General features: G+C 38.8%; 1 protein-coding gene across 3 annotated transcripts in view; it reads left to right on the plus strand.

The window, feature by feature from the left end:
* Nucleotides 1–20,673, plus strand: part of tnikb (TRAF2 and NCK interacting kinase b) — a gene marked incomplete at both ends in the record, with an annotated part of 91,546 nt that overhangs the window by 13,029 nt on the left and 57,844 nt on the right. For all 3 annotated transcript variants that reach the window (XM_079259400.1, XM_079259402.1, XM_079259401.1), the window contains 5 exons: nt 16,561–16,617; nt 16,712–16,837; nt 17,057–17,167; nt 19,440–19,530; nt 19,652–19,782. In XM_079259400.1, the coding sequence (XP_079115526.1) occupies nt 16,561–16,617; nt 16,712–16,837; nt 17,057–17,167; nt 19,440–19,530; nt 19,652–19,782 (516 nt within the window). The remainder of the gene's footprint in view (nt 1–16,560; nt 16,618–16,711; nt 16,838–17,056; nt 17,168–19,439; nt 19,531–19,651; nt 19,783–20,673) is intronic.

The following is a 20,673-nucleotide window of genomic DNA, read 5'->3' on the forward strand; positions in this document are numbered from 1 at the left end:
ACTATCTGTGTTGATAATCTGTATCTTTTTCTCAAAATTCCACACGGCTAATCCCAAAATGATGGGCACAAAGCCTGGAAAAATACAAGCATTGATCCTATTTTAAATCTTGACAAAAGTAAATCCCAGCAGCAAGCTGGGAGGCAGCAGGATACGTTGGACGACCACCGTGTGTGGCAACAACATGAGTTGTTTCTGAGTTGAGGAAGTAGTAAAAAAGTAAACAAATGAAGTGACATTTCGAAATGCCACAAAGAGGAATGACTTGTTTCAGCTGGAGAAAAATTCGCTCTTCTGCAACCTTGTTTGAAGTATTTTAACTTACCTTTCTGACACTATTCCTCCCTAATTCACCAAACTGAAAGCACTTTGTTGTCTGCTGCAGGTAAGATCACAAGTACGTCACACAGCCCCATTTAAATAAAACCAAAACATCTTCGCCAGCTGAGCTTTCACAAGACTCTTTGCTTTGCTAGAAATTAATGAGAGTTAATTAGCATGAAGCTTCCCCATTGCCTTTGTAATTAACACGGAGTTACATCATTCCTTCCTAGAAGCTTTACAACACGACTGCTGAGTTCTAGGAAACTATAACAAATCTGTAGAGGTGATGAATTTACATATAAATTTATTTGAAATATTGGGGTGAAGACTTTATGTAAGGGATCATGTACAGAAGCAAATATACTTTCTGTGCAGCTTTGTGACATTGTCTTGGACTGAAGTAGCATCTTCATTCATCGTCTCTGCCAATGTTTTCTTGCAGCTTTGAAGTGATTTTTCCACCTCCGAGGCTGCTGACGCCGCCCCCTCTTTGTTTCCAGTTTTAGCAATCTTTTACAGTCACAGTCAGTGCGCATGCAATGAGGAAGGAATATCTGAATGATGCTGAAAGACTGCTTGCAAATAGCATTAAAGCATGAAAAATTCTCCGCGTTTTGCAGAGGAAGATAAGCTGCTGCTGCAGAAACTGCTGTGCAGGTTTAGCGTCCTGCTAAATGTGACCTTTTCATCTCTTTTGTTTCCGTTCCTTTCACATTTAAAAGCTTGGACACAAGGTTTGGTACCTCAGAGGTTTCATTAAGCAGGGAACCTCCCTTTACAAAGCAGACCTTCTTCAATCTCTTATATTGATTGAAGCACAGAGTGTCTGAACACCTTTTATCTCACAAAACTGGTGTTTTTTCCTTGTATTTAAAGAATTAACAAGTCAAAGAGGATTCTCATTGACTATTTAAGCCAGTAATAAGTCCTGACCAAGCTCGATTTTAAACATCATGAGGATGACAGTGAAGTGATGAAGAGCTGAATCCTTTGCACACATCATGTTAAAGCGAGTACTTAAGGAATGTAATACAACATTGACGCTGGTATCTTTACCTGGATGTGAGAGGTAGATAAGAGCTGTGAAACAGTAATAAAAATCAGACCTCTTTCCTCATTCAAATCTCCTGTCTTCATCAGATTCTTGGCAGCTGAGTGTTTTTCCTCAGAATCAGCTGCAAACACTTGCAAACGGAAGTGATCGATTTAGCTCAGAAAGCATCATCACTGATCAATGAAAGCATGTCAGAAGTCTGTGCATAACTGCAGGAGGTGACTGATGTCACAACCTTTTGTTTACCAAGGCTGAATGTAGCTTTTGTTGGGATCCTACTTCCTGAAAGTGCCACTGATATCAGCGGTACACTCATCTACAACCTGCTATTTACTGGCTGATCTCACTGAACGTATAAAGAACTAATTAAATACTGTCTGGTCCCTGATGGCACCTGGATACTGACATGTAAGAAGAAAACAAGACTAGGGGGAACAAATGCACATGTTTAGAGGAAGTCGTGATATCTTATAAAAAGAATTTGTATACATGGTTTAAAAATCTGTTAATGGAAACAAAGGAACTCGTCCATTATGCCACCAACTATGTTCTTCTCATTTCTTTTTAATGCAGCCTGCAAGTTGTGGTGTCAGTATGTAAGAGAAATGACATGACAGAAGCTTAAATACACTCACACTTCAGCGACGCATCTATCGTCTAGTCTTCTGCAGCATTTCAGATAAAGAGATAAAATATGTCAATGACTGATTAAAAAAGGTCATCCCACTTGCTTTAAAAAAGAAAACTAAACTAAAAATCCCTTTTTAAGTGTACTTTTGCTGATTAAAAATTTAGTGGCACCGAGTTGTGTCACTGAATCCAGTAAATTCCTTGTTTGCTGCTGTTTGATTATTATATCGTGAATTTAAAAAAAAATCTTTATTTTTTCTGTCTTTATACAACTGACATTTCTTTCAGTCATAAAATAAAAACTGCAGTATAGAAGAATTCACAATAAATATTTTAATTGGCCCATCTCTTAAAAAGGACAACAATAAATTAAGACTGTCGATTAATTAATCGATTAATTGGAATTTAAATATAAAATTCAGGATTTTTTTTTTTGCCTCGCTGTCACCTTTTGGGCTTCCATACCTTACAGTGGCGTCAGCGCACTTCCGCTGGTTTCCCACAGAATTTTTTTCCCCCTTTTTAGGCGGAAAAAAATCAATTAAAATCCGAAATCGGATTTGGTAGAAATCGGATTTTATTTTTTGGCCATATCGCCCAGTCCTACAATAAATAGCATTAGTTAGATATAAAATACACTAAAGAATAATAATAAAAAAAAAAAAAAGACATAAAATACACTTTCCTACACTTCTGTATGTGGATCAATATCAGGTTCTTGCCAGATCTTTAGAATAAGGAAAATACAATCTCACATGTGACGTTAATGTTATTTCTTTATTAACTGAACATAAAATAAACTAAAGTGCAGACGCAGTGTATGAAAAAGTCCATCTTTACGGCTTCTGTATGTCCAATACAGTATTTACAACAGTGTTCCAATACTACAAAATCCAAAACCAATGTGATAAAAGTTGGGCTGTATAGATTAATTAAGACATTGATTAATATGTTAGCTTAATGTGTCATTTTTTAAAAAAAAACATTACATAAACAACAAAATTATGTGAGCTGATTGAAAAACTTCACATGTATCATTATTTTGCCAAGAAAAGCTGATTTGGCGCATAAAGGCACATTGTTACTGTGATGAACCACCAGAATCCACCAAGATAAAATTTATTTTCCTGATTTTTTTAATTTTCTGACAGTTTCCAAGCCTTGTCTTTAGATGATGACTGCAGGATGACCCATTTGATCGCAATCACTCTGTCGTCCATCTGTCGTTCTGGTCCACACTCCTTACCAGTAAACTGGATTCATCAGAACTCATTTCAGTACTTGGTATCAGCAAGTACTCAAATGTACTTTTATTATTACTTTTATTTGTACTCGATGGTATCGGCGCATCCTTTCCATTAGGAAGCCATGTTAACTCTTTTCTTTTACGTTTGTCTATTTAAGTGCTTCTTGTTGGAATTGTCTTCGTTGGGTTTATTGAACTTTTAGCTGATATTCTTCCAGTTATGTAGATGTGTAACATTCATTCATTTTCTTAATCGTTTCATCCAATTCAGGGTCGTGGGAAAACGGAGCGTGTCCCGGCAATCATTGGGTGAGAGGCAGGTGCACCTTGGACGGGTCACCTCTCACACATATTGATACAAGCATCACATGGCAAGACAACAGACACATCAGTACAACAGGGATTAAGCGGTTAAAATGCACTTGATTAGTTGATCATCATCAGTCTGAACACCTCCAGAAAAACAGCATTTTTGGTGATTTACTAGCCTGCTTCTTTCCGGTGTGTGTCAACACTGTCAGGACGGGCGGAGGAGATGTGGACCCCATGCAGAGACGAGGGAACTGGGATGCAGATTCAAGACCGATTTATTTTAAACAGAGGAACTCAGGGGACCAACAACAAAATGATCCAGCAACTGGGAACAGAAAACCAGGAGAATATATACAGTCAACATAACGAGACACAGGTGTAATGACTTAACTGAAGACCAGGTGATCTAATGAACAGAAACGAAGGTCAAACAAGAAACAAGACAAGTGAACTAAACAGGAAAACTACAAAATAAAAACAGGAAACCAGAAAAGAAGACACACAAAACACCACATCATGATAAACACAAAGCCAAAGAGAGACATCAGCAGTGATATTAAAAAGGAAACTTTTGCTGGGAAAGGTTTTAAGTTCATTTCCAAATAATTTAGTGCTGTATAGAGGGAAAGATTATTCACAAGTGGAAAACATAAAGATGGCTGCGAAGCTTCCTCAAAGTGAAGTCCTGATGAGTTCAGCTCAGGGTTAGAACATGTTCTGCTTAGAACTGCACAAAAACCAGTTACATCTCAGACTCCACAGGTCTCATTTACCTTGTTAAATGTTAAAGTTAATGGCATTACATCTAGAAAAACACTAATAGGTCAGTTTTTCTCTGCTGGTTTTCTTTTACTCTACAACTATGCAAACACTTTGAAGCAGCTATTACTTCTTTACACTTTGCTTCCAAGCAGCCAAACATTCTTGTACACTTTGAAAGAGGTCTTTATAATAGTCCCCCAGCTGTTTGAAGGTCTTTCATTGCTTTTCTTTGAACATTGGCTGCTTTTTCACTCACTTTCAGTCCAGTCTTTGTACCTGACTGTTTTTAGAGGAATGCGTTTGTTTTTTGTGCCACTTTACATCGACTCGAGAGATGAACCAGTGCTGTGTTCACACATAACAGATAACTTAGTAAAGAAACCACCAAACCAGGGACAAAAAGCAGACCACCTTACCACTTACGTTTTATAATGTACTCAAGGATGTTGCACAAATTTGGAGAAGGTCTGCTCAGCTGAGGGAAATGAATAAGGGCCAGATCTACTACGATCCCAGTTTGTTTGTAGTAATTTATGTGTACTATCTAGAATTTGGCACGTTGGGCTGAAACATGAGTTTGAGGGTGATTCACTAAGAGTGATTGTGTAAATGGCTGGGTGCAAAGTGTTTGAGACTCCCTATTTAAATGAGGGTTTTACACATTTTGTGGTTTGCAGCATGGCTAGTTTAGAGAGAAAACATGACCTACAGCAAAATAATCTGATTGTTACACAAACAAATGCTATATGAGAGCAAATTTGTTATAAAGTTCATGCTGTATGTAAAACAATGCGAACAGTGAAAGGAGTATAAAGATATCAGAGGGTGAACAAAAGAAATATTGGCATAATAAAAAGATGGGGGTGTAGGGTGTCACCTTAGACATGGAAAACATGAATGAATAACACAGTCTCGTATTTCTATTATAGACCTAATTTATCTTTACTAAGGACTTCATAAACTGACCCACCTACAAGTCAGCAGTGTAAAACCTCGCCAGATTGCAACTTGGAGAACAGAAGACTGCTTCTTGGAAATAAAATAATCATGCACTGACCGGAGATAATTTGCATGTGGGTGTAATTATTTACTCCTATTGGGAAATCCAGCTACTGAAAAAAAACAAAACAAACAAAAAAAAGTTGTCTGACCTCAGTTAATGACCGCCGAGTGCCTGGAAACCTCATAACTGTGACCATCTGGTGACACATAGCATTTATGGCGGGGGCAGCACATCTGGGGGATCCCAGCAGTGAGTTGTCATTTTCAGGTATGCGTGACTCTCTAAATCCATCCTGAGTTCCTCCAACAGCTTCAACATGCTGGATAAGTGATATGTCCTGATGATTGTTCCCTCGTTCATCCCAAAAATATTCACACGGTGGTTAAAAAAAAAAAAAAAAGTGTTCTCTGTGTCTCTTGTTTTGTTTTGATGTCTTTTGTCGTGCTGAAACGTGTTAAATATAGCACCGTTTTTTTAAGTAAAATTGTTCTTATCTTATCTAGATGACTTTGCGAGAGTTAAATTAATATATTTACATTTTCTCCCCCTAAAAACATTCAAAACAGCATGTAAACGCTCCAAATTGCATATTCATTGTGGCAGACGTACTAACTGTATTTGCTGTTAGTAAATCAGTTTGTACATTATATTGTGTCCAATGAGTTTGCAGAAATTGTAGTTCAAGCAAACCTTTAGTAGATTCAGTGATTAATTATTTAATTCTTGCAAGAGTTTTAAAGTTGTGACATTCTCCAGTTTATACGCAAGTTGTTAATTTTCCTTCTTCACAGGCTTTGCAGAACTGTTTGTTCTTTAATTGTTATCATCTGACACAAGCAGTTCACTGATAATTCTTCTGCTGTGTTACACTGGGACTGTAAAATTTCATTTTGCATTTATATTTTAGCTGTTTTCCTTTTTATTCTTGACTTTTTTTGTTTTAAATATGGCTGCTAAACACAACGATTTCATGTAAAAGATCAACAAAGTCTAATTCTGAGTCAGAAAACTCACTAATTGAGCACTGTTCAATGCAAACCAGTCTAGTCTTAATATATGCATTAAGCAGCTTGTTAGAGAACATTTCAGTCCGGATGTTTTCATTACCAACATTTAGCACAATAAGCTTTGCCTTGTTACAGTTAAGATGCAGTTGGAGGTACTTTAATACATGAAAGGAATTTCTGAATATAAGGGAGGTTAGAATACTTTGTAGTTGCTTTGAATGCAGTTTTATTTTCTTCAAACACAGCTGCAGTGAATAAATAATTAATGATCATCCTGTTGTCGATGTTTTATGTGCAGTAATGTTTGCAGTTGTATTTTCTTCGTGCTTTTGTGTTCAAGATGGAAAATAGTTGTGTCAACCGTGGAGAATTATCTGACCTTCAGCCTGTGTTTATATGAAGCACCTTTTATGATGCTGAGGGAAGTAAAATCCCTCTCATCAATCTGTTTTGTTTAGTTGGTTTTGAGCGGTAGGAACTCTGGAAATCGCTGTTGGACATAAATTGGAAGATTGTTCTTTGTCTGCTGGATGCTGCTGTGCAGGGATGAAGGCACGGAGGTTTCATTTAGTCTTTCTTCTACCTTCCTGTCATGCTCCGTTCACACAACAGCGGGTCTGAAAAATTAGCCAGTTTGTGTGAACAGTCTCAACATTATTAATGTTCCTCTCAGAGAAACTGCTGAAAGTGTGTGCTGTTATTATTTGAGTCGCGTCTCGCTGCTGTCTGCAACGTGCACATGAGTGTTATGAGCGGCGACAGAGACTTCTGGCTTCAGACACCTTCTACAAACTGATTCATGTCAAGATTTCACAGGCTTTTTGTAAGCATAAAAGTCCTGCTATGGATTGACTTTATTGTATTTATGAAAAAAAAAGGAAAAATTTAGTTTTTAGCTCAGTTTGCTGCAGGGATGATCAGATGTAGAGAGGAAATAATGGCTCATTTTCTGGGATAAGAATGGGATTTATTAACAGTCCCATGGACTTCTGTCATCTCTATACCTAGAAATAAAACTAGATATGATACACACAGTGTAATATCTGATTTTCCCTGAAAAAGGACATTTTAGCTAAAGGTTCTGAAGTCCTGTTATGAAACAGGAAGGATCTCTGCAGAAACTCCTGATTCATCTCAGAAAAACTCATTGCTTCAACATCAGATCCAAGGCTACGCTTAAAAACAAGGCAGAGAAAAAGGCAAAAATGATGCAATTCTTTGTACATGAGGGTGAAAGGTAAAAACTCCTGAATGTTCCCAGGTCTGTGAGTGATAAATGAGATTTTGTCTGACACACAGAGCTGCGGAGAATTAATCATAAGAGGAAGCTCCATGTTTCAGCTCCCACAGTAGCCTTCAGTGTGCTTACATGCAAACGCACACAAGCACACACACGCTTAGTGTTTTTTCTGGTAAAGAAAACACGTTTGGACTGTGGGTCTTGGAAATCTTCATGGTATGAAAGATTTGTGTGTAGAGCAGAAATCCATGCCCCATTTTTGAGTATTCTGCAATAGTGACCTAATGTTCCGGTTTATATTAAGATGAATTTGCAATTCCAACTTTTTAATGCACCACCTTCAGGCTGCAAGATGACAACTGACTTAGGAACACGGCATGTCGCTGCAATTCCAGAGGTTTTGTTTTTAGTTGAACTTTTACACCCACGTCTGAAATGCCACATTTGATGGTTTATATGCGGACAAAAACTCACCCTAGCTGCACAAACATGCTATTTCCAGCCAGTGTGTTACACTGGTGCTTGGGATGTTCCAGGGAAATTCAGCTTTTGTTTGCATCTGTCTGGATTTTTCTCTGCCTTTGTGTGTTGCAGCTTGTCTCAAGGTTAGGAATGTGAGGCATGTCTGAACGCAGAACCTGAGGTGTGCTTTTATGCCTCAAGCTGCTTCAATAGGATATTCTACCCTTTTCTATCTCCAGATCCTCCTCCTCCTCCTCCTCACCTGCCACCTCCCCATCTTCACATCCAGGGTCTATCTTTATCTCTCCCTTCGTGCATATGTGTGGTTTCTGGTACAGTGCAGCGTCCTCGTGCTATCTCACCTCAGCTGTAATCTCTCACTTACTCACACAAACACATTGGAGGTTCTGTGTCACATTTGGGATATTGTCTGGGTGGCTGTCAGTATTAGGAGAAAGGATAGCAAAACAAAGAGCCTCTGTGATGGTATCACTTCCTATCACCTTCCTTCTGCTCTCTGCCTCGCCTTTTATTGCTTCATCGTGGTGGATCGCTGCCAGTTGTCTTGCAGTCACAGCAGTGCTTCACACACTTAACCTCATGGTCCTGGAATCCAATTTCAGTGCTTATCTGTATTTTACAATATTGTGCAAAAGTATTATGATTCATTTTTTTGTACAACTTCAGGTAAACAGGAAATAGTTGCAGGCATTTATGGAAAAATATGCAAACATAAATGGAAATGCAATTTGTAAGTCTTAAATAGAGTAAATATTTGACATGACTAGCTCTTTAAAAAAAGCCTGAGACAAGTTTTCTCATAATTTCCTTTAAAGGAACATGGTGTAAGAATTACTCCCATCTAACCATGAATTTGTGTAGCGCATTTAAACAAATAATGCACTTTGGTGACTCGCCTTTTCAAACAGCTATCGCAACAATGGTCATGTTTCAAAAAGCCTCGACAACATCCCACACCTCATGCAATGTTCATTTAGTTAAAGAGGTTTAAGCGGCAGCTTTCAGGGGAAGTAAAGCTGGACTAAAAGCCAATGGGATGCCTTCATAAGCTGCATTTACTGTGACAAAAAGCTGGTGTTTAGCATGACTTTGAAAGCTACTGAAACCATGTAAACATTTCTTTGCCAACGAGGTTGGTGTGTTTTATCAGCCTATGGCAACAAGCAACACTGTCTAACAAATGCCATGTAAAAAGTTTGTATTCGGCTTATTTAGCCAGTACAGCTGACTTGCTGGTGGAGGAGAAAGCTGCAACATCAGCTTCTCTTTTAAAATCTTTCTCCTTCCTGTGTCCTTCCACCTGGGGAAGGCCAGCACCTTGTTGAACCTCTTTCGGTCACGCTGCCGTTTTAAGTGTATCTTGTCTCTTTCTTGTCGATGGTGAAAACAGCTCCTGCATATGTTCCCTCATTTTTCATTCATTCATTCATTTTCCAAAACCGCTTAATCCGTTTCAGGATCGCGGGAGTAGCTGGAGCCTATCCCAGCAGCCTTCAGGCGAGAGGCAGGGTACACCCTGGACGGGTCGCCAGTCCATCGCAGGGCCAACACAAAGAGACAAACGACCATTCACACTCTCACTCACTCCTATGAGCAATTTAGAGTAACCAATCAACCTAACATGAATGTCTTTGGATGGTGGAAGGAAGCTGGAGTACCCGTAGAGAACCGTTCCTGCATTTTTCTAAATGATAATTAAACAGATATTCCATCTTAGGTAGTAAGCGTCTCGCTGAGCTTCTCCTCCGGCGTCTCAACTAATGTATGCTGGCTTGCAGGAAAAACACCTTCTTATTCCATGTTGGTGCTCTTTGACGGTGGCCGTAGATTCAACATGGCAGACTGTAGTGGCGCTTCCCTACTGGCTTTCCAATCGTATATATAAACAAATCTAAACTTCTTTACTTATGAAAATGTGTCAGATTATAAGCAGAGGTCATAATACAGCAGTGATAACACATACAGAAATGCAGACATCCATTTTGACCAGTAAACAACAGTTTAGGAGCAGTATTAGGAGCAGTCCTCCTGTTTCCCTTCACTGTTTAACTTTGCAGTGATTGCTGCTGTTCAGAGGGATATCTGTGTTAAGACAGCCTACCTAACCTCACTTTTATGTTTTTGTGCAGCGGTAGCCAAGCGTAGATGTTAGGGATGCACCGATCCACTTTTTGGGAGTTCCGATACCGATATCTGAAATCTGAATATCTGCCGATACCAATATTTGCAGATACCAAAACTGTTTATGTGAACATTATTGTGACTATGGTTATTACTGCTGTTATAACTGTCTAAGATTTCATCCGGTTGTAATAAATGACCCATCCTTTCTGAAGTTACCTCACCAATACAAATATAATAACATTACAGATCTAACAATTTCAACAAGTTTTATTTTGATTTGGCACATTTGACCTAAATACAACTGTAAATGTGTGGTTTTGAAACAAAGATCTTTTAGTGTGACAAAAAATGTCACTTTTTAGCTTTCAAGGCGTTTATTTCTTTCAAAACATGTCCGAAGCTTGTTATCTAACACATCTGCGCTGGCTTGACTAGTGTGGTATCGGTTGTGATACCGGTACACTTTTATTAATACCAAGTTCGAGTACACACACTTTGTATTGAGCCGATAGTGATACTGATATTGGTATCGGTGCATCCCTAGTAGATGTATATAGAAGAGCTGGACACTGGACTCATATCTCTTAAAAAAATACTCACCTTAAAGCTCACTGGCTTGTGATATTGCTTTTGTGTTGTGCAGCCCACAGGAGATTTACATTTTACCAAGTAATGTCTTTATTAAAAAGGAAAAATAAACATTCAGATTTTATTGGATTGAAAGTTACTTAAAAAAGTTGGAATAATATAAAGCTGAAATTGACATTATGTGTGTTTGGAATTTGCAGCAACAAAAGGAGAAGGATGCTAGGCGAGTAAGCGAACCTAAAGCTAGAGGTTTCAGTGTTGTTTAGTAGCTATGTTTACCACATAGTTGATTAAAATCAACATTAAATATTTTCATTAAAACATAAATATAATTTTATTTCAGACCTAAAGATCCTCACAAAAAAACAATGCATATCATAAAGTCAAGAAAATTGTCAGAGTGAAGTTGCACAAATGTTTGGTGGCTGCCAGCGTGCACCCTGAAATAGGCTGGATTTTTGTATTTTCTTTCTTTTCAGTAGAAAGAGTAATTCTGCATGTTCACCTTTCTGTTGTGGTCCATAGGAATCAACTATCATACCTACAATCAGTTTAGAATCACCAGTTAACACTGTTGCTTTGGACTGTGGAAGGAAGCCAGAGTACCTGAAGGCACGAGGAGAACATGCCAACTCCACGCAGAGAAGTCAAAGCCAAGATGCAAAGCAGAAACCTCCGTGTGTTTGGCGGCAGTGTAAACCAGAACTCTGGAGATTAACGACATGATATTCTGGCCCAAAGCATTCACAGTAAAAATACTATCATGATAACAGTATACTTGAAATATATTTTGCTCTCAGATTGCCTTGATTAATTTATTTTTATTAGGCTTTTTTTCATTTTGTCGTTTAATTATATTAGTAATTAAATTACACAAAAAACGTCAAACTTAAAAAATGGTACAAAGGCAAATCTACATTTACTAAAATCTTGCTGTCATGTATCAATTCAGTAAGCCTGCAACGATTTGTCGACAATGAAAATTCATCAACGCGAAATTTCGTTGTTGACACGTCGCGTTATAAACGTCCATAACGGTTTTGCTAATAAAACGCTGCGCCAGGCAACTTAACCCCATTTACCAACCACGGCTTTTCAGACAGTATAAGAACTCTAAACACCAAGCAAATGACGCAAAGCACCGCAGGAGACGGTAAAACTGAAGTCGGAACAAACTATTTCCAAAGTTTGGGGATATTTCATGCTAAGCAAAGTGTCAAACAGGTGAAATGTGTCGTCTGCCACGCAGAGCTGGCGTACCACGGCAGCACGACAGACATGATGAGCATTCAACTGGTTCAGGAGTCGTTCTTTTAACTTACTAAGGACATTTTGTTGTGACTGACTGGGAATCAGGGTGATGCATTCATATGATGCAAATGATGAGATTGGTGTAAAACATACTGGAGCCTTTAAAAGGAGCTGCGTCAACAGGAAGCACAGATGGTGGGCGTGACAGAAATAATAGTGACTAATCGACTAATCGAAAAAATTATTTACAGATTAGTCGACTATTAAAATAATCGTTAGTTGCAGCCCTACGATTCAGTACTGGTCTTTGTTTAACAGCATGTCAATACTGGTATATTGTGAACGTTGAGCCTTATGCAGATTGAACTGACACATGATTGTTATTGAAATTGTTTCCTTACAACAGTCAGGAAACACCAATGTTCAAACTCCACCCATTTTCTGAACCGCTGAGTCCAATTCAGGGTCACTGGAAGCTGGAGCCTATCCATCCATCCATTATCCAAACCGCTTAATCCGATCAAGGGTCGTGGGGTAGCTGGAGCCTATCCCAGCAGTCTCCGGGCTGGAGGCGGGGTGCACCCTGGACAGGTCACCAGTCCATCACAGGGCCAACACAGAGAAACAACCATTCACACTCACTCCTAGGGACAATTTAAAGTTAGAGTTTGGAGCAGGGGTCTCCAACTCTGGTCCTTGTGAGCTACCATCACGCAGGTTTTAGTGTTTTCCTGCTACAACACACTTGATTCAAATGAAAAGGTTTTTCCAACAACTTGTTGCCATCTTCTGCGCCTGCCTGCTAATGAGCCATTGATTTGGGTTGGGTGTGTCACAAATACAAAAACCTCCAGGATGCTCACAAGGACAAGAGGTGGAGACCCCTGGTTTGGAGTAACCAATTAACCTAACATGCATGTCTTTGGAGGGTGGGAGGAAGCTGGAGTACATAGAGATAACCCATGCATGCACCGGGAGAACTCCCACCAGCTAAGGCTCAAACCAGTGACCTTCTGGCTGTGAGGCCACAGTGCTAACCACTACATCACCATGCAGCACATGTTCAAACTCTACCTGTCCTTCATGGGCAGTAACTATATAAAACAGATAATCAGTAACATATTTTAAGGTACAAAATCAAGTCCTAGTAGCTACAATTACTGAAAATCTAACGTTTATATGAGTGTCAGATTTACGATTATTTACTCTTATGTTCCAGAACAGTGAAGCTTTGTCTTCTTTGTTACATAAAGGGCTAAATCATCAAACAGTTGCAGGACTGAAGGGCAGTGAGGAAGAAACAGGAAACAACAGATGAGAGACACACAGACACAAAAACAAACCGAGAGATGTGAAAAACAGAAAAAGAGACTTTCCGTACTCTGAGGTGATTTTGACTTGTCACATTCGCTCAGTGTCTGATGCAATGCTGAGCAACTGAGACGTGTGTGTGTGTGTGTGTCTATGTGTGTGAATCTGAGCAGCTCACATTTGCAAGTGACCCAGTGTGTGAAATATCATGGCCCCCTTATGCACACTCATATACACAAACACACACTGCCATCACTTTGACTCCTCTAACCCCCCCTTATTTGCTACCATCACTGCCAGGCTTGTTGCTAGGTTACCATGAGGAAATGGTGTGTGAGTTTTGAGCGGTGAGGTGAATGAATTTCCACTTTCTCGCTTTAACAGCTGCGGTGGCTTTTAGTTTCAGGCTCAGAGTAAATCATGTAAAGTTCCTCTGTTGTGTTTAAACATGGGAAGAAAAGCAGCGAGAGTTCAAAATGAAACATCCATGATCGTCAGAAAAGTCATTGGAACCATTTCAACCAGTATCCCAACACATGAGCTGACCAATCATAATGGGTTGACACAGAAAGCCTTTGAATTTAGCCATGTTTGTTTTGCTAAAGCTGTCAGCATTTGATGCTTTTTCCTATTTCAGGACTGTTCTAGCGCGTGATTTTCTAATACAAGGAAGATTTTTCTAATACAAGGAAGCATCTTTTGCTTTAAGCAGTCGCTGGCTGTACCTTAAGTAGCATCATGAAAGACAACAAGTAATGACACTTTCATGTTCTGTAATATGTCTTGGCCAAATCACGGCAACATTTCTGAAGCCATCATCACCAAATGTGACACACGACACATTTTCAGACAAAGGCTGAGCCGGAGCTTTAATGGATTTCTGTTGGGAAGAGGAATAATCCATCTGAAGTCATGCGTGGCGCATGGGATGTCCATGTTAATAGATTTCAAACAAGCCGCTCGGCTGAGTCAGTGTCATCCATGATTGACTCTGGTTTGGTTGCTGCTTTTTCTGGGCAAGAAGATCCTGTCTCCACCCTTAATCCTGCCTTGAAAGATCTGTTTGGTTCAGCTGTTTTTCCAACTGGGAAACAGGAGATGCAGGCGATGAGTCAGAGCTCTGGAAGCTGGTTCCTACAAACGGAGAAAAAAATGCAAGAGAAGCCGAACTACAAAGTAGCCGAAATAGAATAATACAGTTAAATCTCAGGTAGAAAACTGAGTAAACATAGAAGCTTAGATTCAGAAGTAAAGCTAAGATTTTGTAAAGTTTGTATGTAGTTAATATTCTGTGAATAAGTTGTGGTTTATTATCTCCTATCAGGTCGAGACAGGGTTCATATGAAAACAGCAGCATGCTGTTGTGGGACCACACATTAACTTCTACTAATTCCTTAGATATAAACCAATGCAGTCGTATTTTATTTGTTCTTTTTTCAGTACTTCATCCTGACCTCCAAAAGGTTTGAGATAAATTGTTAACCGCTTAATGCATCGTATTTGATAGATAAAGTTTCTGGGACTTATTGCATCACACCCTGAGTCTATAACCTGATGCGTGTCTTCTGCTGCCTGCTGGATATCTTTTACACTACAGTCATGCTTAATCTTTGCATATTGGTAATAATATTAATAACTTGGTAATATTAAGTAGTGCATATAAAATTTTTCCCTTCTTTTCTTTTGGTTGGGCATTAGTAGACCAACAGTATTTTACAATACACTTTGTATTTTTGCATCAAAGAGTAACACCTAATTTTACAATTCAGTTTATATTAATCACAATCAATATACTTTGCAAAAAACAATCCTGAACTTGTGTTACATTTTGAGTTGTTCTGTCTCAATAAAATACTTGGTATTAATAATAATTTTGATCCCAGGAGAAAAACAAATAAAGAGGTGTAACATGTTCTAAATCAACAGGGCCCACAATGATGTTTTTATTAGCTGCTCTGGTAACAACGAGCACCTTTGCAACATTTAGGAGCATTATTTTAATGGATTTTATAGGAAAATCTTCTCATTTTTCCTTTATTACCTCAATACTGATTTACATTCAAATCTGAAAATAAAAGGAAAAAATTATGTTGAGATTTTTGAGAAAAGTTATAATTAAGTTAGATTATTTGTCTCAAACACAAAGGGCAAGCGGATCAACACATAATAAAAAGGTGATTTGTATTTTTGTTGGCTAAACTGTCAGCAGTCATAATAATTATGTTAAAATACAATAAATATCTGTATGTGAGTGTTATATTTGGTTAACAAGGAGATATTTCAGTGTCACTTCCACAACTTAGTCTGAAGGCAAAACAAGGATTTATTGTATTGTATTTATTTGTGTTCACAGACATTTTTTTTTTGCTTCTGGGCACAAAATAAACTTCAGATAATGTAGCAATGTCAGAGCTTTCTGTCAAACAGTTACATATCGAAAGCTTCTTCTCAGGAAAAGTGGATATTTTGAGGTCAAAGGAATTGAAGGATGGGGTTGCCATGGAGATGAGAGAAGTTTAAGCATCAGTCTGATGACAACAATTTTTGTTTTATTGTTGTTTTACACATGACCAAATTACTTGGTTACTGTTAGGAAAACATCACGTGTTGCTTTAAAACTATCTAACATGTTATATAGAAATGCTTTCTGAAGTCCGGCTTCTTCAGAAAAATATGAACCAAAAGTACTAGATAAGGAAAACATGTCCTACTGACTGAAAGTTGAGCTGGTATATGATATATTAATCTGCATGAATACTGAGTTTTCTGGTTTGAGACAACGGTGCTTTTCCAATGAGCTGCTTACATATTGTTTTGTTTCTGAGATCCATTTGACCAAATATTCCGATCCTTCCTTTACGGTTTTAGCTGCTGATAAAGGGAGGAGTTGCGAGAAGTAGCTTGTATTTGCTTCTAATAATGCTTTTGTGGATGTTTTCTTTTGTATGAAGAAATTTTAATTCACATTTCATGAACAGAACCTTTAAAACTAAAAAGGCAAACATACTGGCCAAACTAAATAATTGAACAACATCTTTGTGCTTACAACCATCTTTTATCAGAGATTTTCCTTAAACAACTAATTTATGGAAGTGAAATGGGATTCCTAAGCATTATGAATGTCTGATTTGCTGTTTTACAGTAAAAGATGTGGATTAATGAATGGAACTGTAGATACAACACGGTGAAGATCCACATTATCATCTTCTTCCGTCTGTTTTTCAGGGTCGCCATGTCAAAACAGGCCAGCTTGCTGCCATCAAGGTCATGGATGTCACAGGAGTAAGTGCCACACACACACTTTTAAATTCTGCTTTCCTGCAACGACAGAAAGCTTCGTGCTGCATCTTCGTCTCTCCGTGTTTGTGTGTTTCAGGATGAAGAGGAAGAGATTAAAGCTGAGATCAACATGCTGAAGAAGTACAGCCACCACAGGAACATTGCAACCTATTATGGAGCTTTCATCAAGAAAAACCCTCCAGGGATGGATGACCAGTTATGGGTAAGACACTGTGGGGAGAAACAAAGCTAAACCTCCAGATCCATGTTTTAAAGACATGGATATTCTGGAAATGATCCACAGAGACATAAAAGGGACAGATTAGATCCTAGATAAAGTCCACCAGGAATTCCACACTTCCATGTTTCACCTGAAACCTTCAGATGTTTAGAAGTTGTTAAAACAAGCTTACAATGGACATGTTTTTGTGTTTGGTTGCAGCTGGTGATGGAGTTCTGCGGGGCTGGCTCGGTGACCGATCTGATCAAAAACACAAAAGGGAATTCTCTGAAGGAAGAATGGATCGCCTATATCTGCAGAGAGATCCTGAGGGTGAGGACCCAAACTAAAACACAGATTCAGTGTATAAAACAATGAAGAAATCAACTAAAGCTTGGAAATGTTTCTGTTAGAAACAAAAGAAACCCCAAAAAGGTTCTCTGAGGAACACCACATGATTCAGATGTTTTTTAGAATGGAGTTTTTTGCTAATTTTTAAAAAATATGTATTTATAAATCAGCATTGTTATATTGACAAAGTGTTACAAAATGTTTGATTTTGTGCTACAAGTCTGACTCATCATAAGTTGTGAGTATTAAGAGTGATAAGTAAGATTTAAATTTATCCATATTGATCTAGTATAGTTGTGCTCATATGTATTCATCCCCTTTCATTAAAGAAAAGGCTGAATTTACAACAGTCACTCAAATAACCGGAGACTTAAAAAAGGAACAATAACTAAAAATGAGCAAAAATATAATTTAGTAATATAAGACACTGTTTTTTCATTTAATTGAGTTGAAGAAAGAAAAAAAACCAAACAAACAAATTGGTCCTGGACAAATTAGAGCACTTTTCTGATGAACAGTGGGACAAAATACCTGTCAACAGGTGCAGAAGTCTGACTGAGAGGAACAGAAAACACCTGACTGGAGCGGAAACATTAAAGGATTGTTCAACTAAATATTACTTTATGAGTGATGTAATATGTAATACATTATATTATTTGTTTACTTTAAAAAAAAAAAAAATTCTATTGAACCAAAATTAGAAAATAATGTAATGATTTTCATAAAATTTTGAATTTATTATTACTTTAGTCAATTTCAACTTATTTTACAGGCAGCTGTTTTTTTTTCCTTCTTTAATGAAAGGGTATGAATACGTATGAGCACAACTGGACATAAAAAAGTAATCGCAGGTTATTTAATGTAGACAATTAAATAATCCCCCCCCCCCCAAATCATGATCAAGCCACAGATGTTTGAAATAATCACGTCCATTTGATATCTTTTGCTGGCAGATGTCTGCAGATGTACAGCGGATGCAGCTTAGAGCGATAAGCCGTAAAACAATGAAACAGGAGTCTGACGCCTTACTAACAAATTTACCCAAAGTTTTAAGAACAATAATCTTTTACAGCTTTTTCTGATGATGTTGCATGTCCAGAAGATTTTTCCAAAACAGAACAACAGATTTGTTGTTCTGATTGTTTGATATTTTCTCAGCCGGTGGTAAAAAAAAAAAAGAAGGATGTGAAAACAGAAACTGCTGCTGCGTCTCGTTCTTTTCTCCAGAGTCAAACAGCTGCTTTTTCTTATCGGCTCTTGTTTTGGACATTTGGGACCAAACTGTTGGTGCAGGTGACCTCGATCCCGTAAAACGCCGTGTTATCAGCGTGCTGTTCATATCAGAGTGACCAGCACAACCACATTGGCTGACTTGCAACAAATACTGGTTGAAGAATGGGACGCAATCCCACAGCAACGTGTGACCAAGCTGGTGACCAGCATGAAGCAAGGATGCCAGACTGGGATGGTGGTGTATGGTTCCTCCACATGCCACCGAGGCCCTTGTTTGTCAAATGAAGAAATAGTTAAATTTACCACATGTCTTGTTTCTACAGATTTCAGTTGTCCACATAAAAAAAACAAACAAGGATCCAAAGTAGAAGAATCTATTTAACTTTGGCAGAAATGATTCAGTCAAACCCACAGACTCAACTCTGCTGCTCATCCTACAAATGCATTTTCTTTACAGCCGTGGCTGCATTTATAAAACAGGCTTTGCAGCTGTGCAACATTTATTTCCAAGAAGCATTTGTTTACAACAAAGCAACGCTGTTTGTGCTATATTTATACTGAGAAAAAAAGGAGACGCAATTATCCCAAAGTAGGAGATGTTTTGCTTGTTACTGTCAGACCTATCAGCATTTCGGAGCAACACTTACAGGATAAACCGTTTTCTATTGTTTCAGTTTGTCTGAATATCAAGTAAAATTCACCAGCTGTTATGTCTTCAAGCTCATTTTATCTCGTTTTTGTGGACTGGTGTAAATAGTTTAACATTTTCCCACCAGTAAAACAACCAAAGAGTTTTAATTTACATGCAGGATACATGCAATTATAATAGGATTCCACTTTCTGGGTTTTAGATCATATTTTGGCTTCGATGGTAGAAAAAAAAGAAGAAATGACTCGACGCTCTCAGAGCAGCCAGACTGATCTGTTTCAGAGTGTGTTCTGCTGATGAAAGGAGGCTCCACACAAGTGTTTTATTTTCATGGTGAGACAGCCTCTATGAAGTGTTTTTGTCTGTCTGCAGGGTCTGACCCATCTCCACCAACACAAGGTCATCCACAGAGATATCAAGGGCCAAAACGTGTTGCTGACAGAGAATGCAGAAGTGAAACTGGGTGAGAAGGCATTTTTACCAGTTTTAAGAGCTTTTTGTGCACTTACAAAGACTCGTCGGAACATGCTGGTGAGCATCTCTTCATCTGTAAATAACACTGTGTGTGTGTGTGTGTTGGGTAGTGGACTTTGGTGTAAGTGCTCAGCTGGACCGCACAGTGGGACGGAGGAACACCTTTATTGGGACGCCATACTGGATGGCCCCTGAAGTCATCGCCTGTGATGAGAACCCTGACGCCACGTATGACTTTAAGGTAGACCGGATGTGTGTGTGTGCGTATGCAAACACTGCTGTGAATTTTATTTTGATACAGAGTAAAGACAGCAGGAAAAGGGAGTAAATGGTCAACACAGGGCTTTGCTGCACCAACTACAACCCAGTTCCAAAAGAAGTGCCAGTCTAGGTCAGGGGTGCCCGAGTCCAGCCCTGGAGATCTACCATCCTGCAACCTTTAGATGCAACCCGTGTCCAGCACAGCTGAGTCAAATAGCTGAATTCCTCTCCTGCATGTCGTTCAGCTCTGCAGACGCCTGCTAACGAGCCACTTATTTGATTCTGGTGTGTTGGAGAAGGGTGTTGGACACCCCTGGTCTGGCTGAAAATAATGAAATGATCTTACAGCGTTGATCTGCTTCTCGTAGCTGCTCTAATTAAACACATCCATGTTGATAATCAGCCTAACTGGTCAAATGGTTTTCCTCCACTTCTGTCTCGAGTCTTACGTTGACCTTGTCCCAACCTTTCCGACACACACTGCTGCCGTCTAATTCAATATATCATCATGTTTTTTACGAGTAAATCGGACCATATCTGGACTGTTTGCATCTTGTTTTTTTTGTGTTTTTCCTTCTGTTTTAGACTTTTTAGGAACTAATAGACCAGGGGTTGGCAACCACAGGTGGCACCCCGTGGCATAATCACCGGCCCGCTAACGCCTCTCAGTGTTACGACAATTTCTTCACGGATGGCCAAATTGCCTGGATTTGGGCAACAGAACACGCCCACATCCCCCTCAGTGCTATCGCCCCTCATGCCCTTCCCAGAAACCCACGCACTTAACAGATTTTGTCAACAATGGCAACGCCGGCTGCTAAAAAAGCCAAAATTTGGGCATTCCAGCCTACGTGGACACAAGTGTTTGAAT

Source organism: Telmatherina bonti, assembly GCF_933228915.1.
Source record: "Telmatherina bonti genome assembly, chromosome: 20".
NCBI lineage: Eukaryota > Metazoa > Chordata > Actinopteri > Atheriniformes > Telmatherinidae > Telmatherina > Telmatherina bonti.